General features: G+C 40.6%; 1 protein-coding gene across 2 annotated transcripts; it reads left to right on the top strand.

Moving 5' to 3' along the window:
- Positions 1-8,745: 8,745 nt before the first annotated feature.
- Positions 8,746-21,022, top strand: synpo2b (synaptopodin 2b). Of its 2 annotated transcripts, XM_021619079.2 has the most exons (4): positions 8,746-9,506; positions 13,585-15,785; positions 18,784-18,828; positions 19,056-21,022. In XM_021619079.2, exons 1-4 carry the CDS (start codon positions 8,765-8,767, stop codon positions 19,593-19,595), a joined length of 3,528 nt encoding a protein of 1,175 aa, XP_021474754.2. In that variant the 5' UTR covers positions 8,746-8,764; the 3' UTR covers positions 19,596-21,022. The 2 variants fall into 2 exon arrangements, with proteins under 2 accessions (XP_021474754.2, XP_021474755.2); XM_021619080.2 differs by lacking the exon at positions 18,784-18,828.
- The last annotated feature ends 2,726 nt before the right edge of the window (positions 21,023-23,748 follow it).

Here is a 23,748-nt window from a genome sequence, read left to right as displayed (position 1 = left end):
CACTAACATTGAGTGGCTGCTGCCAACATACTGACTCTATCTATAGCCACTTTAATAATTCATAATTGGATGTAATAATTGTATCACTAGTCCCTTTAAACTATGCCACTTTATATAATGTTACATACCCTACATTACTTATCTCGTATGTATATACTGTACTCCAAACCATCTACTGCATCTTGCCTATGCCGTTCGGCCATCGCTCATCCATATATATTTTTATGTATATATTCTTATTTATTCCTTTACACTTGTGTGTATAAGGTAGTTGTTGTGAAATTGTTAGATTACTTGTTAGATATTACTGCGTGGTTGTAACTAGAAGCACAAGCATTTCGCTACACTCGCATTAACATCTGCTAACCATTAACATCTGCTAACCATGTGTATGTGACAAATAAAATTTGGTTTGATTTGACAAAGGGAAGCATGATTTATGTCACTTTAGATGGCCGCTAGAGGGAGCAAATGTACAATGTTATGAAAAATGTAAAGCAGTCAGTAAATTCGTATCACACATAATAGATACAAATTGTCATAAAAAACCTGTAGCTTTACAAGGTATAACATGGTGTGTTACAGTATAATATCATAATATCATAATAATAGTATAATTTATTTGTGTATTCGGATCCCCATTTACTGTTGCGAAACATAACTAATCAAAACAACAATGAGACAATAACAATACACAGACAACAAAACATACTTTTTTTATCAACCCATGTGAGGACAAATTACTGATAAAAAAAAGGAAAACAATTATCATCAGGTCAACAGCTGAAATTAATGTTATTCAAATATGTTTTGACATTGTTGTAGTAATGACACTGTGTACTGTGTCTAGGCCTTATTGTTGAAAGTAAATTAATGTGTAGGCCTTATTGTTGAAAGTAAATTAATGTGCTATATGCCATAATGCCATAATTTTGAATTATTGGATAATTAGTGTGCCTGCAAGCATTTTGTGTCATCTTCATAGCACAAAAGCAGTATGCATGAAAAGTGCTTAGTAATCCATTGAGCTGCCTTCTTTCTTTCACTGTTGTGGTCTTGGACTGTAGCCATGTGCCCCTAATTAGTTCCATGGTCCTGTTCAGTAGCCAAATGTTGTCAAATGTTGCAAATAGAAATACAATGATTCTTATTCTACATGTCAGAGACGCATGTTTTTGCAACATGGCATATTTCTATCTGAATGTTCCAAAAAGTTGCGTCTTGCTGAACGTGCCCTTGTTCATCCCTATTTGAACATGGATCCCTTGCAAAACAACTCTCAACTCCATGGAAAAGAAAGATGGGTATCTTGACCTACTTCTGAGAAACATTGTCATAGATCATATTAGAAATATGCTACTAGCTCATGTCACAGACATCTCAGCGGCCAAGAGGTGGCTGCACCGTCGCGGCTTGAGGACTTAAATATCAAAGTATGGCAGTGAAGAGTAAGCACTTCTTAGGAAATACGAAAATATGCTTTATCTCAAAGTACCAGCTCTGAGGGGTGACTAATCTAGCGCAAATTTGACTTCTGGGTAACCGAGATAAGAGGTGACATACTAGCATTGGAGACCCTTAAATGTAGTCTACTGTATGTTAGTCCTAGTTAATGCTGATAGTGCAGTATATCTTACACGGTTGGCGCAATGGTTTCACTGTAAATCAAGGTTGATGCCATCAACTTTAGGCTTAAAGGTCCCTTACCATGGTAAAATGTGTAGCTATTGTTGCACCACTACGGCAATTGCGGACCATTCCACAAGGTGGGCTCAATGAGTTAAGTAAATTAAAAAATTAAAAAGATAGAAGTTTTGCAGATGTTTTCAGACCTCCAGAGAAGTATTTTGTCAAGAAGAGTCCATGTCTCTGGCCATATGTCGTGCAGATCCATATTATGTCTCAACCTAAAATTTATGGAAAAGATAAGCACATTTGGAAATGACATGGTAATTCTGGTAAATGACATATTTGCTATTTGACATATAACTGGACATGGACTCATTTTGACATTAGACTACTTTAAAGTGCTGAAAACATTTGACTAAATTAGACTTTGGAGCATAATTTCCCTTTAAATCCTGAATAAGAACTGCCTTTCATGCTCTAGAAAGAGAGCTCACACAATGTGTAGTTGCATCAGAATCTATAGCAACCTGGTGGAAAAAGTACCCAATTGTCATACTTGAGTAAAAGTGAAGATACTTTAATAGAAAATGACTCAGGTGAAAGTGAAACTTGCCCAGTAAAATACTACTTGAGTATAGTTCTAAAAGTATGGATAGCCAGGGGCACACTCCAACACTCAGACATCATTTCCAAACAAAGTATATATGTTTAGTGAGTCTGCCAGATCAGAGGCAGTAGGGATGACCAGGTATGTTCTCTTGATAAGCATGTGATGGACCATTTCAAATCAAATCAAATGTTATTTGTCACATGCTCCGAATGCAACAGGTACAACCTTACAGTGAAATGCTTACTTACAAGCCCTTAACCAACAATGCATTAAGAAGTTAATGAAAAATGTTTAAAAAAATAAGTGTTAAGTAAAATATATATAAAGAAAAAATAGAAAATAAAAATAACAAATAATTCAACAGCAGCAGCAAAATAACAAGTGAGGCTATATACAGGGGTTACCAGTGCAGAGTCAATGTGCGGGGGCAGTGGTTAGTCGAGGATTGAGGTGATATGTGCATGCAGGTAGAGTTAAAGTGACTATGTATAGATTATAAACAGAGAGTAGCAGCAGTGTAAAAGAGGGGTCTGATTAGCTGTTCAGGAGTCTTATGGCTTGGGGGTAGAAACTGTTGAGAAGCCTTGAGCTCAGTGAGGATGTTGCCTGTAATCCATGGCTTCTGGTTGGGGTATGTACGTACGGTCACTGTGGGGATGACGTCATTGATGCACTTATCGACAAAGCCAGTGACTGACGTGGTGTACTGCTCAATGCCATCGGAAGAATCCCAGGACATATTCCAGTCTGTGCTAGCAAAACATTCCTGTAGCTTAGCATCTGCTTCATCTGAACACTTTCTTATTGACTGAGTCACTGGTGCTTCCTGCTTTAGTTTTTGCTTGTAAGCAGGAATCAGGAGGATATAATTATGGTCAGATTAGCCAAATGGAGGGCGAGGGAGAGCTTTGTATGTGTCTTTGTGTGTGGAGTAAAGGTGGTCTAGAGATTTTTTCTTCTGGTTGCACATTTAACATGCTGATAGAAATTTAGGTAAAACTGATTTGAGTTTCCCTGCATTAATGTCCCCGGCCACTAGGAGCGCCACCTCTGGATGAGCTTTTTCCTTTTTGCTTATGGCTTATACAGCTCATTGAGTGCGGTCTTAGTGCCAGCATTGGTCTGCGGTAGTATATAGACAGAAAAATATAGATGTAAACTCCTGGTAAATAGGGCGGTCTACAACTTATCATGAGATACTCTACCTCAGCCGAGCAAACCCTTGAGCCTTCCTTAGATTTCGTGCACCTGCTGTTGTTTACAAATATGCATAGGCGTCGCCTCTCATCTTACCGGAGGCCGCTGTTCTATCCTGCCGAAAAGCTTAATACCCGCCAGCAGTATGTTCATCATGTCGTCGTTCAGCCACGACTCAGTGAAACATTACAGTTTTTAATTACAGTTTTATTACAGTTTTTAATGTCCCGTTGGTAGGATATACGTACTCGTATTTCGTCTATGCACATTGGCTAATAGGACTGATAATAAAGGTAGATTACCCTCTCGGCTACGGATCCTTACAAGGCACACGGACCTCCACAATTCAGTTGAAGTCGGAAGTTTACATACACTGAGGTTGGTGTCATTAAAACTAGTTTTTCAACCACTCCACAAATTTCCTGATAACAAACTATTGTTTTGGCAAGTCGGTTAGGACATCTACTTTGTGGATGACACAAGTAATTTTTCCAACAATTGTTTACAAACAGATTATTTCACTTATAATTCACTGTATCACAATTCCAGTGGGTCAAAAGTTAACATACACTAAGTTGACTGTACCTTTAAACAGCTTGGAAAATTCCAGAAAAGGATGTCATGGCTTTAGAATCTTCTGATAGGCTAATTGACATAATTTGAGTCAATTGACGGTGTTCCTATGGATCTATTTCAAGGCCTACCTTCAAACTCAGTGCCTTTCAAAATAAATCATCCAAGACCTCAGAAAATTGTAGACCTCCACAAGTCTGGTTCATCCTTGGAAGCAATTTCCAAACGCCTGAAGGTACCACGTTCATCTGTAAAAACAATAAAGTATGCAAGTATAAACACCATGGGACCCCGCAGCCATCATACCACTCAGACTGGAGACGCGCTCTGTCTACTAGAGATGAACGTACTTTGGTGTGAAAAGTGCAAATCAATCCCAGAACAACAGCAAAGGACCTTGTGAAGATGCTGGAGGAAACAGGTACAAAAGTATCTATATCTACAGTAAAATGAATCCTATATTGACATAACCTGAAAGGCCGCTCACAAGGAAGAAGCCAGTACTCCAAAACCGCCATAAGAAAAGCCAGACTATGGTTTGCAACTGCACATGGGAACAAAGATCGTACTTTTGGAGAAATGTCCTCTGGTCTGATGAAACAAAAATAGAATTGTTTGGCCATAATGACCATCATTATGTTTGGAGGAAAAAATGGGGAGACTTGCAAGCCGAAGAACACCATCCAAACCGTGAGGCACGGGGGTGGCAGCATCATGTTGTGGGGGTGCTTTGCTGCAGGAGGGACTGGTACACTTCACAAAATATATAGCATAATGAGGCAGGAAAATTATGTGGATATATTGAAGCAACATCTCAAGACAAGAAGTTAAAACTTGGTCGCAAGTGGGACTTCCAAATGGACAATGACCCCATGCATACAGTGGGGCAAAAAAAGTATTTAGTCAGCCACCAATTGTGCAAGTTCTCCCACATAAAAAGATGAGAGAGGCCTGTAATTGTCATCATACGTACAATTCAACTATGGCAGACAAAATGAGAAAAAAAATTCCAGAAAATCACATTGCAGGATTTTTAATGAATGTATTTGCAAATTATGGTGGAAAATAAGTATTTGGTCAATAACAAAAGTTTATCTCAATACTTTGTTATATAGCCTTTGTTGGCAATGACAGAGGTCAAACATTTTCTGTAAGTCTTCACAAGGTTTTCACACACTGTTGCTGGTATTTTGGCCCATTCCTCCATGCAGATCTCCTCTAGAGCAGTGATGTTTTGGGGCTGTTGCTGGGCAACACAGACTTTCAACTCCCTCCAAAGATTTTCTATGGGGTTGAGATCTGGAGACTGGCTAGGCCACTCCAGGACCTCAAAATGCTTCTTACGAAGCCACTCCTTCGTTGCCCGGGTGGTGTGTTTGGGATCATTGTCATGCTGAAAGACCCAGCCACGTTTCATCTTCAATGCCCTTGCTGATGGAAGGAGGTTTTCACTCAAAATCTCACAATATATAGCCCCATTCATTCTTTCCTTTACACGGATCAGTCGTCCTGGTCCCTTTGCAGAAAAACAGCCCCAAAGCATGATGTTTCCACCCCATGCTTCACAGTAGGTATGGTGTTCTTTGGATGCAACTCAGCATTCTTTATCCTCCAAACACGACGAGTTGAGTTTTTACCAAAAAGTTATATTTTGGTTTCATCTGACCATATGACATTCTCCCAATCTTCTTCTGGATCATTCTGCTCTCTAGCAAACTTCAGACGGGCCTGGACATGTACTGGCTTAAGCAGGGGGACACGTCTGGCACTGCAGGATTTGAGTCCCTGGCGGCGTAGTGTGTTACTGATGGTAGACTTTGTTACTTTGGTCCCAGCTCTCTGCAGGTCATTCACTAGGTCCCCCCGTGTGATTCTGGGATTTTTGCTCACCGTTCTTGTGATCATTTTGACCCCACGGGGTGAGATCTTGCGTGGAGCCCCAGATCGAGGGAGATTATCAGTTGTCTTGTATGTCTTCCATTTCCTAATAATTGCTCCCACAGTTGATTTCTTCAAACCAAGCTGCTTACCTATTGCAGATTCAGTCTTCCCAGCCTGGTGCAGGTCTACAATTTTGTTTCTGGTGTGTGTCCTTTGACAGCTCTTTGGTCTTGGCCATAGTGGAGTTTGGAGTGTGACTGTTTGAGGTTGTGGACAGCTGTCTTTTATACTGATAACAAGTTCAACTAGGTGCCATTAATACAGGTAACGAGTGGAGGACAGAGGAGCCTCTTAAAGAAGAAGTCACAGGTCTGTGAGAGCCAGAAATCTTGCTTGTTTGTAGGTGACCAAATACTTATTTTCCACCATAATTTGCAAATAAATTCATTAAAAATCCTACAATGTGATTTTCTGGATTTTTTTTCCTCATTTTGTCTGTCATAGTTGAAGTGTACCTATGATGAAAATAAAATTTAAGTGGGAGAACTTGCACAATTGGTGGCTGACTAAATACTTTTTTGCCCCACTGTACTTCCAAAGTTGTGGCAACATGGCATAAGGACAACAAAGTCAAGGTATTGGAGTGGCCATCACAAAGCCCTGACCTCAATCTTATAGAAAATATGTGGGCAGAACTGAAAAAGCATGTGCGAGCAAGGAGGCCTACAAACCTGACTCAAGTAATCCAGCTCTGTCAGGAGGACTGGGCCAAAATTCACCCTTATTGTGGAAGGCTTGTGGAAGGCTACCTGAAACGTTTGACCCATGTTAAACAATTTTAATCCAATGCTACCAAATACTAATTGAGTGTATATAAACTTCTGACCCACTGGGAATGTGATGAAAGAAATAAAATCTGAAATAAATCATTCTCTCTACTGTTATTCTGACATTTCACATTCTTAAAATAAAGTGGTGATCCTAACTGACCTAAGACAGGGACTATACTAGGATTAAATGTCAGGAATTGTGAAAAACTGAGTTTAAATGTATTTGGCTAAGGTGTATGTAAACTTCTGACTTCAACTGTATCTCCGTCTTTTCCTCCTGAAAATGGACGGGGATAAGGGTTGGGTGTCTGGAGTAAATCCTTCCCGTCCGACTCGTTGAAGAAGAAGAATTCCTCCAGAATGGTTTTTCGCTGCCCTGATATCAAGAAGCTATTTTTTTCGGTCATAAGACATGGTGGACAATAACATTATGTACAAAATAAGTTACAAATAATGCGAAAAAACATACACAATAACACAATTGGTTACGGGATCGTAAAATCGGCGGCCATCTCCTTCGGTAACATTATTTTCCTGTCCTGCTAAGCATTCAAAATGTAACAAGTATTATTGGGTGTCAGAGATTTGTATAGAGTAGAAAGTACATTATTTTCAATAGGAATGTGGTGAAGTAAAAGTAAAAGTTTTCAAAAATATAAATAGTAAAGTACAGATACCCCCCAAAAATTACTTAAAGTATTTTTACTTGAGTACTTTACACCACTGATAGCATCGTGTGCTCTACCTAGCCTCCTCACAGGGTAACTCAACTCACAACTCAATTCACATGTTCACTTAACCAATCAAATCAAATTCCCTCCCTCCTGTAAGAATTACTTCACTCAAGATTTACTGAAACACAGGTCCTACTATTTACCCCATATTACCACAGATAACTACAAACAACCCCTTACAAGAAACTACTACAAAACTATGCAAAAACAAAAACTCAGCTTGGAGTAGCTGTTTGGGGTAGTCTGGTATTTTTGGGATGTTTGAAGTAGTCTGGGGTAGGGGTTGTTTTGGGGTAGTTTGTAGTACAACTGTTAGGGAATTTTTTGGAGATTTTGGTTATGGGAAAATTAAAAGTGTTATTTGCGCATGCATTTCTTACATATTACACTTTTACTGTGCCATTTTACTGTGCCAAAATATGAAAGAAAGAGCTCCCTTAATAAAACATAAAAAATAAAGAACTTCCTTAGCAACAGTACTATCATATAAAGTGCTACCCTTAACTGTAATTAAGTAGCAGTGGCTTTGTTGCTATTTAACTTTGAGACTTCTTTTTGGCAACACTTTATCAAACACATCTAGGATTTAGTTCTTAAATGGAAATGCCTGCAATCCAAATCCGCTCAGCCGAGTGATATGTTTGTATGGAGGAGTGGAAAAAAACTCTCTTTGTATAAATCATAGCTTGGAAAAGCGCCTTGGATGTGAATGCTGTTTCCAGTGTGATATTGCATACCATTCCATTTAGAGTGGTGGCAGTGCTGAAGAAATTGCTGACGCAAGCCACTGCGCCTCCTATTAGGAATAAAGAATGCATTGATCACACAGTAGCTGAATTGCAATCTCAATTTCTTGTGAAACATGTGGCTAAACCAGCTGCACAAGTTAGAACTGTAGTTGCTCTTATTTGGTGTCATCAGCTAATTTAATTGAAACATCAAATATTAACTTGACTGCTTGAGATAGTTAAAGAAATACAGGCAGTTTTCTCTCATCAGAATTGGCAATGATGGTGGTGTGTGTGTGTTATGTGCGTGTTTGCATGTACATGCATGCATGCTCATGATGCATGCGCATGTGTGCATGTGTCTGTGTGCGTGTTCAAATCGTATCACATTGCTTTGCTGCTTTGTGTTTACAGCTGCAAGGAGATATTGTTGACATTGATAATGAATACTTAATACTGTATACGTGATCAATTTCTTAGTGGAAGGTCTTCTTATTTATCATGCTCTCTTGTCTCTTGTCTTGTTCTAAATGTTGCACTTGTCACATCCAGGACCCTGTCTGTGTCTGTAACATACTAGACATGGAGCCAGAAACAGAGGACCAGGAGAGCACTGTCATGGACTCTTGGTCAGTCTCTGAGTACGGCCACTCCTCTGACGACCTTTACATCTCAGAGTCCCGGGATGGATCCTTCTATGAAGAAAGGAAGAGTGATACAGAGCTCCCCATAGATCCGCAGCACACCCACATTAGACAGGCCGAGTCCCCCCATTCTGTGGAGTCCCCTGAACCATACACCAAGAAAGCCATGGTGGAACATCAGAGACCACCATCGAACTACAGCCCGGAAGAACGTAGCCTGGTAAGGGGACTGAGCCCCAGCAGAAGCCAGGAGATAGACACCTTATCACAGGGGCCATGTAGTGTCTACCCTGGGGAATCTGTGAGCTCCGATGCCGAATCCTACCCAAGCACCCCTTCACCGACTCCCCCAAAGTCCCCACAAGCCCCCACCCCGAACCCCAACTTGTGTCAAATTTCAAGGCAACGGTCCACCTCCTCTTCCTCCGTTGGCCGGAGTGAGATGACCCTAACACTGACCCATGGGCAACCCAGGGGGGACGGTAGGAGGCTGGGCTCTGGGACCGGGGCCAGGGGGAATGGGAGTGTTGAGTCTCTGGAGGAAGGAGGGCACAGCGAAGCACCTCCTGCTCATCTATCCTTTGGAATTTCAGCGCAGGGTGCTGAGCAGGCAGAGCAGTGGAACTCTGCGTCTGAGAGAGATCTCCCCAGTCCCAGCAGACACAGGGTGAGGCACGCACGTAAGTAGCCACCCTCCTCCTCCCCCCATCCCCTCATTCATTTACTGTAGATCGTGTACCAATGTAAGTCTGTGCAACTCAAAACTATGTGGTAACTTTCTCTGTGTCGCATTCGGCTTATAATGAAATAAAACAATGTTAGAAATGTTATTTTAATGCAATAATTTGAAAAGAAAAGGCATGTCAAAATGTAACTGGCTTGTTGTCACTAAAATCCTGTTCTTTGTAATGTAAATTAACTGCTGTTATTGCTGCTACAAAGTCCAGTGACGTTTATAAAGCAAAATAGATAATGATGCAATGTTTGAATTTGGACTAAAGGGCATGACTGCTGGGATGTGTGTTTTATTTGAACTGGGCATATAGGCTGACTCTCCTGTGCATTTAATAGTCTGAGTGGATAAGAATAAAATACGACCATGCCTCTGATGAGGCTGGCAGATGTTAATTTGACAGACACCAACATGTGTCATCCTGGCTTGACACCCGAGCCCTTTCAAACCGTTAGCTTTGACTGTGTAATGGAAAGTTAGCTCCTCAATTTTCTTGCCTCATAGACCCCCCCCCCCCCCCCCCCCCCCCCCCTAAGTTAGCTCTGAAATGACACTAGTGTTTTTATTGCATCTTGCAATGTGGACCTAAAAATAAAAGGACACAGTTGCAGAGTCGGCAGGTCCAGGTGATACTGAAAGCACATTAAAAGTAGCAGTCCAACGTTGCTGAATGTTTACCCTCTTTGGATTTGCTGTCTGCTTGCTCTATGCACATGGCAAAAAACGTTGTTGCAAACACCATGCAAACAATATATTTATTAAGTAGTCGATTTAGTTTTTTTTCCATTAAATGCGACGTTTTCAATGGGGCCACAGATGTTTTGATAAATATTATTTCAATTAACACGAAGTGTCATTATGTGTTTATACATTGTTATTATTTTTTAAAGTCTCAACTATATCAAATGCAATGAATCATTTGCGTTCATTCAGTCTACAACACTGGCAGATGGACAATAACAGAAAAACATGGATGAATCAGGTTGACCGAACATAAACTGGTGCTTCAAGACATTTCGCAATAACTTATTTCAAGTGTTTAAGGAGAAGTTGAGTATTTTAAAATGTCATTTTAGATGGTTTTCTTTCAACTTCAGCTAAATTTAGCCACCACTAGCTAAAAACAATGGGAGTGATGGTGGCATGTGGTGCCTGTTTAAAAAAGCTGGATCACCTTCAAGTAACTTTAAACAAAATAACTTAGTTGATTTAAGTTGATTTGGCCATGAACATTTAAAAAGGCACTGCATTACTTCCATAGATTTGTTGCTTCTGTATAGTATAATGCTGAACATCCCTTTTAAGATTTAAAGTGTTAATTTGGCAACAATGTCGGAGTATAGTAGTTAACGTATTATTTTAACGTAAAGAGGAAAGTTGTAATATTGACAGGTTGTGTCTGTTGTCTAATGTTACAAATCCTAGTATGCAAATTGGATGTATCATCAGCAAAAATACATATATTATCATCCTCTAGTGAGCACTATAAAAACTTTATAGCTCTAGGATAAAATAAAAATAAATTCAAAATGTCAACTGACTAAAATCTTAAAAAGTATCATATTTCTATTATTTGTATTCGTTTGTAACTTATAATATAACTATTTAAAAGTATAATTCGACTGCACAGGGTCTTTATATAAGCTACAGGTAATTGGCTAGGTAACTATAATGGGTTTAGCTAAAACTGTGCAGTCAGTTTATATGACATCCATCACGTCAATAGATGACAGTGTTCCGTAGACCTTAGGGTGGAAGCTTCAAGTAAAGTGAAGTGTTTGCTATAATACAATATGATAGGAAATACATTTGTCAGGAGTCATCGTGACAAGATAGTAAATAGAAGGTCTGGAATTACATTTCAAATCTCTAGCTCTCTATTTGTTCCTTTTATTTTGGAGGTGTCTAAATGTTATGAAGAGAAAGGTTACTCTAAAATATTGGCCATTAATGTTTGAATGATTTGTAATACATTATGAAATAATAGAGCTTGTTGTTTCCAAAATTGTCTGCCTCCAAGACTTCTATTTATAATGTAGTAAACTAAGGTACTGTACGTGATAAATTATTTTCCTCATGAATCATGTCATGATATTAGCACTGTACATTCATAAACACTAACTGTTTTGCAGAAGGGCAAAGGATTAGATGTGATTATATTAGATTATATTCCAGACTAAGAAAGGCTAGATTTACCATAGGTGCTGAGATCAATAAGTCACAAGCAACTAAGTTGAACAATGTCAAAATATTAACCATTTGACATTGTATAGTATTAATCAGATATTTCTATTCCATATCCATTATATTCTACAGCTATCACCATGTACAATGCATTCGGAAAGTATTCAGACCCCTTCACTTTGTTAATTTACAGCCTTATTCTAAAATTGATTAAATTCACATTTTTCCTCATCAATCTTCACACAATACCCCATAAGTTTTGCAAATGTATATGTATAACAAAAAAAACAGAAATAACTTATTTACATAAGTATTCAGACCGTTTGCTGTTTCCATTGATCATCCTTGAGATGTTTCTACAACTTGATTGGAGACCACGTGGTAAATCAAATTGATTGGACATAATTTGGAAAGGCACACACCTGTCTATGTAAGGTCCCACATTTGACAGTGCATGTCAGAGCAAAAACCAAGCCATGAGTTCGAAGGAACTGTCTATAGAGCTCCGAGACAGGATTGTGTTGGAGGATTGGATCGGGGGAAGGGTATCAAAAGATGTCTGCAGCATTGAAGGTCCCCAAGAAAACAGTGACCTCCATCATTCTTAAGTGGAAGAAGTTTGTAACCACCAAGACTCTTCCTAGAGCTGGCCGCCCAGCCAAACTGAGAAGGGCCTTGGTCAGGCAGGTGACTAAGAACCCAATGGTCACTCTGACAGAGCTCCTCTGTGGAGATGGGAGAACCTTCCTGAAGGTCCACCATCTCTGCAGCACATCACCAATCAAGGCCTTTCAAAAGCAAGGCACATGATAGCCTGCTTGAAGTTTGGCACCTAAAGGACTCTCAGGCCATGAGAAACAAGATTCAAGATTGAACTCTTGGCCAAGCGTCACATCTGGAGAAAACCAGGCACCGCTCATCACCTGGCCAATACCATCCCTACGGTGAAGAATGGTGGTGGCAGCATCATGCTGTGGGGATGTTTTTCAGCGGCAGGGACTGGGAGACTGGTGAGGATTGAAGGAAAGATGAACAGAGCAAAGTACAGAGCGATCCTTGATGAAAACTCCAGGGTGCTCAAGGCCTCAGACTGGGGCGAAGGTTCACCTTCCAACAGGACAATGACCCTAAGCACACAACCAAAACAACGCAGGAGTGGCTTCGGGGCAAGTTTCTGAATGTTCTTGTGTGGCCCAGCCATAGCACGGACTTGAATCAAACATCTCTGGAGAGACCTGATAAAAGATGTGCCAAGATGTGACGTTTCCGCCGCCCGCCTGAAAGAGCTTGAGAGAATCTGCAGAGAACAAATTGAGAAACTCTCCAAATACAGGTATGCCAAGCTTGTAGTATCATAGCCAAGAAGACTCAAGGCTGCCAAAGATGCTTCAACAAAGTGTTGCGTAAAGGGTCTGAATACTTATGTAAATGTGATATTTCAGGGAGTTTTTTTATACATTTGCGAAAAAATCTAAAAACCTGTTTTTGCTTTGTCATTATGGGGTACTGTGTGTAAATTGATGAGGAGATAAAAATGATGTATTGCCTTTTAGAATAAGGCTGTTACGTAACAAAATGTGGAAAAGGTGAATGGCTCTGAATACTTTCCGAATGCACTTTAACTTAAATAGCAATTGAGAAAGCTACACCCTAAAATGAATCGGTTGATGACATTCTCAAGACACAGATAATTTGAAATGGGTAGACAGTTCTCTTGTAATGTACTGTATGTGGGCTACTTTTATGTGATACCTCCTCACATTACATATGCATCATTCTGAGGTAGCAAACAATTATAATTTTATTTTTATCTCTCCTCTCTCCTCATCTCTCCCTCACAGGGCCCAGACAGAGTGAGAGCCAGTCAGACAGGCAGGTGAAGGAAGCCAAGTCTAAATGTAAACGCATTGCTTTGCTGTTGACCGATGCACCAAATCCCAGAAACAGAGGGGTGTTAATGTTCAAGAAGCGTCGGCAAAGGGTTAAGAAGTATACACTTGTCAGCTACGGGACAGGTCAGCACCAGTTTGACGACCAAAGCGGCAAAGACGAAGAAAGTGAATACGGCAAAACGGTCAGGTTTACTTTGGCCACGAATGATTATTCAGAACTTGATGAAGACTACCCAGTGAATGTACGAGACCGAGACGTCAATTTAAACTGGGAGAACCTTGGAATAGCCAACATATTTCACCACCTGGAAGAGATGGAGCAACTGCCAGAGACAAAAGGCAAGGGCGTGGCAATGTTTGTGCAGCGCCGCCAGAGGATGGATGAGATTGCCTTAGAGCACGAGGAAATGAGGCGCAAAGGCTTACCCGTCAAAGGTATCGTAGAGCTTGAAGACACAGAAATGTACAAGTCTTACAAAACAGATGAAACTTATGTGCAATCCAATCAAATTCAATACAGTGAAAGGCATGCTGATCAGATCTACATGGATGGTCATGGCAATCAACATCTGCAGTACAAAGAAAACCAACAGGAGATGCAACAATATGCTCACATGATGAACAGTATGCCCAACCTCCTAGCTAGTGCCATACCAAAGCCTCTTGTGCCCAACAGAACAGCTAAGCCTTTCTTGGGATCCCAAAACAGAGTGCCTGTCCCATTTTCTCCTCTTAGTGGTGTCACTAGCCCAGTGAAGCATCATGAACTCAAATTCAAGGTATCAGTCCCTATACACACAGTTCCACAGGTCTGGTCCCCAACTGGGGACTTCATAGCTTCGCGTGACGAACGCATATCTGTACCAGCGATAAAGACGGGCATCCTACCAGACTCAAAAAGAAGAGGTGCTAATAGAGCGGCCTCTGATCAACCCTCCAACGCCTATATTCAAAACAGAGGGGAAAGAAGATCATATATTGAGTCAGGCGAAGAGGAAGACTACTTTAGTCTTGGTGCTGAGGCATGCAACTTTATGCAACCCCGAACAGTCAAGCACAAGAATCCCCCACCTGTTGCCCCAAAGCCTAGCATTAACCCAGTCTGTCCACCATGGTTGAAGGAGAGTCCCTCGAATGTGCTACTTCACCTGGCAAGGAGTCCAATCCCGGCATCTTTCCCAAATCCAGTGGGGTCTCCTCCTCAGCAATACTTCAAACAACAAGACTGGCTTTCGCCTCAGCAAACGGCGAACCCCCGGGAACCACCCCAAACTCAGTCACGACCACAGCCACCCATGAACACCGGGGCACCAGTCAACTCAACATCACCCTCTCAACTTCATCCAACCATGAATAGCTGGAGTCCACAGCCACCGCGGTCCCCAGTGAGTATTCAGGCCCCGAACTCAACTCACACGGCACCTCGCCAACCCACAGTCTCAAAGAATAAGTCCCCAAATCCTTCGGTGGCATCTTGCCCACCCCAACGAGGGAGCTCTTACAGCCACGCAGCCAAGGCACCACCTACTTCTTCAATGGGTCACATCTCTGAGGGCCATGTTAGTCCAGCCATAAATGGTCCAACTCTGAGGGGAAGAGGTGCCGAACTCTTTGCCAAGAGGCAGACCCGTATGGAGAAGTTTGTGGTGGATGCCGAAACAGTTCAGGCCAACAAAGCAAAGTGTCCTTCCCCCACCGCCTCCCTTCCAGGTGCTTGGAGATACTCTTCCAACATCCGAGCCCCACCTCCTTTGTCATACAATCCCCTTCATGCTCCTTTCTACCCCCCTGCAGCAGCTAAACAGCCCTATTCAACAAGTCCAAAAATCAAACCAAAGACCACTGTGAAAACCAAACCACAACCCTCCAAGCACCTGGATGCCCTAGATGTCATGAAACATCAGCCCTATCAGCTGGACTCATCACTCTTTAGATATAACGTAGGCACTGAGGCTGAAGGCCTTAGCCCTAGCCTCAAAACGGCCCCCATCCCAACCCCTGAGTCAAATCCAACGTTGAGCCCTAAACCTGCCCCTGTTGTCAGCCCTAGACCTGCCTTTACCATTTCTCATTACTCTTACCCTGGCCATGACCTTCCCCCAGCAAAACAACAAAGCAAGCCCATAGCTCCTGCTAAGTCTACTAGATCGGTGAGTGTCCCATACCCTTTTGACTGTCAACCTACACAGTCAAGTGAACCACTCCCAGTTAGCAAGCAACTGGATTGGAAGCATAATGCTTCACCTGCTGTGCATGATAGCGCCAACAAAGCTCCCCAAGCTCCAAGCACCCACTGCCCTATACCCACAAGCACTCCCTGTCAGCTATCTCTCAGTGTCAACTCAGCATCTTTGTCTTCTATACCCTTTGATGCTGATGTCCTCTCTAGAGGTACCATTCAAATGGCTCCTCGGCCTACATTTTCTGCCAAAAAACAAGCGGTAGCAACCAAACAGTGGAGGCATGTCGTACTCCAACACTAGTTCCAACCCACTGCCCCATTTTGATGTTGCAATAAATGCAGAGATTATACACTATTTCTTACCTTTTCTAAAGAACCATTTATTTAAAAAAATATATATATAATTAGACGTGTCCTGCCAAGTATTTTTTTTTAATTGACTTGTTTTTGGTAATATCTTTGCATTGTTGCAGTGTCAAAATGTCACCCTATATCTTCTTACTTTCTGCTGTACATTGTATGGAAACCTAGCACAAAACATATTAAATTACAACTTAGAACAACAACACTAAACAATGAATTCAATCTTTAAAGAATGTGCAATATGCATGACAGGTCAACAAGGGAAAACAATGCTTTACCAAAATGTTGAAAGAAATAGCAGAACATTTACATTTATAGGGAATTAACATAAGAAAACAAATGCCTCTGTCTCACTGAAGTCATTTCCCAGACCAACTATCTGGCTTATACCAGTGATTTTATACAGACAGAATATTTCAATAGATATCACTTCATATGGTTGTTATCATTAATTGGCCACCCCTCCTCGATCTACCTCCTTTGCTTGAGTTAACGCCCCACTTCAACTTGATAATGCTGTCTGTTTGCCTTATAGCTTGTAAAACAATGAAATTAGAGGCTATTGTAGCTGTACGTGAGTGTTTCTCAGCTGATTGAAAAACTATTGAGAATGAGAGACTATTGTAGGTGTTGTTAATGAAGACGTGAATGAAGCTAATGTTAGCTTCTGCTAATACCAATGAAGGTAATGTTTGCCAATGAAGCTAGTTAGCTAATTTTGCTAGCTATTGATACACAGTTTAGCACGTCAATCCGTTAGGTAGCTGTTATATTGTTTTCTGCAGGGCTAGGTCATTCATGAGGATACAGATACTAGCAGGGGAAAGTGATATACACATTAGGCATAAGAGGCAGAATTCAACAAAAAAGTCCCCTCCTTGGCTGAAGCTTTGGTCCCACTAGGGATACATCGTGTTGAGTAATTTCAGGAAAATAAGATCAGTTGTGTGTGCAGCTGAAAAGAGGAAACATTTCTAGTTTGTCTATGGTGCCTTGCCTCGCCTTTTTTTTTGTAAATTAATTTATGTTTAGGGTAGCCTGTATTCACCAGTGGTCTCATGACCACATGCAACATTACCATTATTGGAACAGTAATGTTCATACCCATAGGAAATGTAAAACAGTGTAGGTAGGTTGGATGCTAGTCAAAATCATGTTTGCAATGTATGCAATATGATAGCAATGAGAGTGCATAACATAAAAACAGGGGGGTTTGTTCATACTTTTATGATGACGATGATTGGAAGAGATATAATAATAGAATAATAATAATAGGCACTATATTTGGATGCAGACCTCTTAAAATCCCTTCAGTCTCATTCCAAACTATATTTAATAGTGTGATACAGCTCAAAGCTTTTGCTAATTGTGTTTTTAAAGTCCCCTCTACATCTTTGTGTTGTTGACAATGTGGAATTTTGTATTTTATTGTCTATTATGGCCAGTTACTTAGTTGTTCATCAAACATGATTTATTTTCAGGTTAAACGCAATTGATATATATATATTTAAATTACAAATAATCCTTCTTTAATTTCCAACCAGATTGCTGACTTTACCTTTCCTGTCCTTTGTTACATTTATTTTTCCTCTTTTATGTGTTCCATTGTATATTGCACTTCTTGTACTCGGCACAATCTTGCTATTAAATATCTCCCTTTAACTTTCCCTGTGTAAGTTTTCATATTTCATTACTACTGCATGGACTCTTGCAACGTTTTCTTTTATGAATGCATCACGCTTTAATTATTGTACCACACTCTTTATTCATTTGTAATACCTCTTCTATTTTAATGTTGCTCATGTATTCATTAATGTTGCCAATTTTTAGTACCTTAAGCAATATCTGGTTAAAAACAGTAATGATACAACAATGATTGCCTCACCGTGCATCATGCAGGTTAGATCACATCTTCTACTTTACAGCAAATGAAACTATATTTGAGTCCTTTCCACCTGTATCAGACGCTTTGGTAGGTTTAAGTTTTCAATAAACCACAAGGCAATGTGTTACGTCCTCTAAACAGGTCTTTGTTGAAACGCAATGTTTGCATGGAGACCTGCTATGAGCAAAGAGCTCATCTGTTTCCAAATATAGCTCAGACTCACCATCTTTAAAACCTGCTATCCCTTTCGAAAAGTTAGCTCTGCTAAGCAGAGACCCGATAAGTGCTGAAAACTAACTCTTTTCCCATCCGTTGGTCTTAATTGGCCATGGGGACTCATGTATTTTAGGGAGAAATGACCCCATTACGTCACCCAGATATGTTTGGAACATGAACACTGAACAAAATGTGCAGTAATGTTGCATCATTAGGTTTGAGGGCCGTTCACTACTGTGATTATTTATAGGTGTTAATCTCCAGGCAACAATGACACTGTATGAGAGAGTGATATGACTTCTATGTTGTGAAAAAATAGCAATAATCATGGGGAAATGTAATGGACAGTGATGAACACACAGTTGAGTAGAATTGGCCTGTGTCCATTTTGAAGAGTTTGAAAGGGGATAGCCTGCCCTTTCACGGGAGGCAATGCTCTCTGACACTGTGTGTGTTTCTGTGTGTGTTTTATTGGACCGCAAAATGAATCACCTTACTCCAGGATGAGAATCTTCTCCCCTTCTCGGCTCAATCCAGGCCAAACCAGGTTGTGGAGAACTACTGTTTTTCTGTGTATTCTGTGTATTCTACCCCAAATTATTTGTTGGGAACAGAGGATTACAATGTCATGAACACATGTATGTAATGCCTCATAAATACATGTGCATTACAGTACATTTGGTATTTTATATTTTGACCCTGAGCCCCAGTGTGTACAGTATGCTTAATATTACCAGAATCACATCAATCTAGTACAATGTCCTTTTCTTCCAGGGACTTGGCAGAAGCTACTCTCTGTCCCTACCCAGACGGATGTGCTCCATGTCCTACATGCCCTCGCAGTCATCTATGTCCCCTGTGACCACCCCTGTGTTCCATCCATCTCTCGGGAGACAGACCTCCTGGCAGGAAAAAGCTGCCCTCAAGCCCCCCAGCCCTTGGGAGGCTGCCTCCCGGAGCCCTCTGGGCCTGGTGGACGATGCCTTCCGATTCCAGAACTTCCCTCAGTCCATCGCCACTAACGTCAACTCCGCCGCCAACCGACGATCTCTGCCAGAACCTCCGGACGAATGGAAGCGCAAGGTGTCATTGGACGCCCCCAGTGTCAGTGATGGTTACTATCATGCTCCACCCCCATCCATGCATACTAGGTCTATGAGCATGACCTCTGCCCCTGTCTATGGGCCTCCCTTCAGACAGGCCCAGCCTCTGTGGTCAGCGGAGAGTGCTAGCGCTGGACATATGGGTCGAGGCCCGGGCCACCCGAGTCAGACCCTCTACGCTACCTTGCCACGCACAGCTATGAGAAGGTAATCTCCTCAGCTAGAATTCAAACATAGAAACAGTGCACTTGTAAGAACAAACGTAGAAAATAGAATTGGATGTACAGATGTAAACAATAGGGCCAGCATATTATAATTAACAATTTGATCAAGGTAGTGTTAATTTTTTAAGGCAAATGTTTGGAATCAATGAGGAAATACTGACCCAGATAGTGATAACGGTCTACAGCAGCATGCTAAGGTGAATTACACGTTTGAAGATGGATTCTGCAGGGAAACAGCGCCACTGTTTGCCCCATCACCATTGTTATTGTTTTTGTTTTGAGGTGAGGAGCGTTTCACAGCCTGAAAAAAAATATTTGTAGTATTAATTCTGCTGTTCTATCATGCGTGCAATGATGTCAGAGGGGAAAAAAACAGTGTTAGTTGTTTTTAGTAACTTTGTTTCACCATTATGGAGTCTAGCTTTAAAGGTTTTCATTTATGGGGGAAAAAAAGTACTGATGTTAATGGTATTTGGTTTAAAATTGAGTTTGTTTTTCTATATGTGTGTGCATGTACAGTATTTTGGTTTGAGCATGGATTTGTGCATTTGTGCATTTTGTCCTGTGGCCACAGGGGGCAAAGAAGTGGTTTCTCGTTCTCCACTATAATTCTGATCAGTGAAGTGCATTCACACACATCTATAGTATGTACTGCATGTTCCATTGAATGTTCTGTACCTGAAAGGTTTCAATTCTAAACATGTTTTGTGAATTTTGATAAATGGATACATGATAGGCCTATTATTTATTTGCATGTGCATAAAAGTATGAGGTTTGCAAGGTGATGAGTGAGAAAATGACAGATGGAAGGGAAATGAAAGTTAGATGTGTTGAACCTATAACTTGTTTTATTTTCCACATAATATGAAAATGAAATAGAAACATGGATTGAGTATTGTTATGTGATGTACGCGGTAACATCTAAAATATAAATACAGTAAAGCGGATTTCAAATGTACTGCTAGGGTTCCTTGATGGTTTGTGTAATATGTGCGATAGCATGTGTAGCAGGTTAGATAGTAAGTACCAAGTGCACATACTGATGAAAACAACCAATATTCATGTTCACTTTCTGTTACTATGAAAATTAAGGAAATGTACAAATGTCTTACATTTCTTAAAATAATCAATCAAATGTCAGATTTCATTGCTGAAATATAGAACATTAACAACGTTTTTGTTCATACCATTGTCAGTTTGCAAAACATAGGCACACACTATATTCTAGACCACGTCATTGAATACAGGTTGAAGTTTCTGCGATTGGTTTGGCACTTCCATGAAAGGCATACGAAATGTGCCACACTTGTGAATGTGTTGAAGATATTGTCACTTTTATCACTTGATCGTGTTGTTCATTTGTTGCAGCACTGAAGATAGATATTGTACTCTTCCAATAAAAGGTTGTTGAGTACACCGTGCCTCTGATGTTTTATTTCATTAACATGTAAGATATGTAGGATTTGTCAAATGTTTTTTACACTTTGGAAATTGTTGGTTTACCTATTCAAAATGTGTGGTATGCTGAATTCATTGAGAAACAAACAATTGCTGAAATACCAATAAAACACGTAGTAATATATTAGATACATGTATATAAATGGAGTGGAATGTGGAGTTAGGTAAGTAGAGAAAGTACTTTTCTAAAGTTACACTCCACTGCAGCCAGTGTTTGTTTTGCTAACATGTCAGGTTATTGCTCAGACATCCGTCACAAAGCATCTCCACAAGTCCATCCAGGGACTAGTAACCAAAGAGATGGTTACATAATCACAGACTGAGCTATTGGGAGACGACTGGTGGGAGACTTTACACAGGAAGTTGAAAAGAGAAAGTTAAAATGTTAAGTATGAGAAAAACAACTAAAAATGAATCTCACTCATCTCATTGCCAAACATTTTTGTTGTTGTGAAGAGAGCCACATGACACCCCAACCATTTAAATCTATTGTGAACAAAAATATAAACACAACATGCAACAATTTCAAAGATTTTTCAGTCACAGCTCATATAAGGAAATGTGTCAATTTAAATTAATTCATTAGGCCCTAATCTATGGATTTCACATGACTGGGCAGGGGCGCAGCCATGGGTGGGCCTGGGAGGGCATATGCCCAGCCAATCAGAATGAGTTTTGCCCTACAAAAAGCCTTTATTACAACCAGAAATACTCCTCAGCACCCCCCGTCCCCCACTGACAATCCCGCAGGTGAAGAAGCCGGACGTGGAGGTCCTCGGCAGGCGTGGTTACTCGGTCTGCTGTTGTAAGACTGGTTGGACGTGCTGCCAAATTCCCTAAAACGACGTTGTAGGCTGCTTATGGTAGAGAAGTGAACATTCAATTATCTGGCAAAAGCTCTGGTGGACATTCCTGCAGTCAGCAAGCCAATTGCACGATCCCTCAACTTGAGACGTCTGTGGCATGTGTACAAGGTTCATGTGTAATGATCATGCTGTTTAATCAGTTTTTTGATATGCCACACCTGTGAAGTGGTTGGATTATCTTGACAAAGGATAAAATGCTCACTAACGGGGATGTAAACAAATTAGTGCACAACATTTTTGATTTTTGTACGTATTGAACATTTCTGGAATCTTTCATTTCATTTCATTTCATGAAACATGGGACCAACACTTTACATGTTGCGTTTATATTTTTGTTCAGTGTACTTTTGTAGTTTCATTTTTACTCTGAATGTTTTAATATTCAAATGTATTGACACAAATCCTCCAACAAGTCTTTGTATTAGGGTGTGAGAAGAAAATGAGAAGAACCAGTCACTTCAGAAGTAGTTAGACAATTCAAGGCAGTAAGCTTGTTTCTTGGCAGCACTGTGAAGATAAATGATTTAGTATCTTGACAGCACTTATCTTAGAAGTCCCATGAACATACAGCTATTTCTATAACATTACCCCTGCAAAGTTGTTTGCTTGATTGCTACAACACAGTGTAAAAAATCAGTTCTATCTATGCAGTGGCAATTTTAGCATGTAAATCTTGGTGGGGAAAACTCCCCACTTTTTTTAGATGCATGCCAGCAAAGCCGCAACACAACACTAAACAATACATTGATTGCACTATAACGGTGATAAACAGTGCCCACAAACTGTTAGTGCCTACATAAAGCTGTCCCAACAGCAGAGCTTTCTTTTCAACACCTTAGAGTGAATCGTTACCACTGCTACACCTGGCTATCACCGGAGCCTTGTCTGGCAGTGAAACAGTTCAGCCTCATTTACTGACTTTTTAAAAAACATAGCTGATATGGCTGACTTGCTTAAACAAATGTGGTTTCTACTGACAATTGAGATGTAAAAACTATGGCATAAGGAGATGATGAGTGAATAAGAGGCAATCCGTAATTTCAACTACGAGCTAGGATGGACTTAGTCAATAAACTATTTGTTCAGCACTTTTGAAATGTACAGCGACAGAATTCAGAATATGGACCGTTCTTACAGTATTCTCCCTGTACAACAAGTCAGAACCGTAGGATACGTAAAGGGGGCATACAAGCAGACAATAAAAACTCGTACAATATTCAATGATTACATTTCTCTAAAACAGTATAGGCTACATGTGCACCAGCAAGTCAGAACAGTAAGCTAAGTTATGCGGGGGATAGGGACTAAATAGTTAGGATGATGCACATGGGCCACTAACAGCTTACGACACAACATACACATAGTATTACTTTCTTAGCTACAGTATACATATCTCCCTGGCATATTACACCATTTATGCAGCAGCATACAATGCATTTTTGGACTCACCTTGTTGTGCTGTAATCTTTTGAACAGGGAGGTGGCGCGGCGGTGGGCAAATTTTGGCATTCTCTGAATTTATGTTGCTTTCAAGATAACCGGAAACTCTGAAAAAAACAAGGTTGAATCATGATGTCAGTGATCTCCAGGTCAGAGCTTTAGAAAGAGGCCCAAATTCCCAACTTGGAATTCCGAGTTGGATGACTGTTCAAAACGTTTTTTTCCCAGTCGGAGCTCTTTTTTTTCTTCCAGTTTCCAGTTGTCTTGAACTCACTGAAGTCTAAGATTTCCCAGTTTTGACTTTCCAGTTGTTTTGAACGCTTCAGAAGTCATGCTGGATTGACAGCATGGCCAATGTATTCAACCTTTTCTGGCC

Source organism: Oncorhynchus mykiss, chromosome 10 (assembly GCF_013265735.2).
Source record: "Oncorhynchus mykiss isolate Arlee chromosome 10, USDA_OmykA_1.1, whole genome shotgun sequence".
Taxonomy (NCBI): Eukaryota; Metazoa; Chordata; class Actinopteri; order Salmoniformes; family Salmonidae; genus Oncorhynchus; species Oncorhynchus mykiss.
Note: the sequence above shows the minus strand (reverse complement) of the source record. Positions and strands in the feature narration are given on the sequence as shown.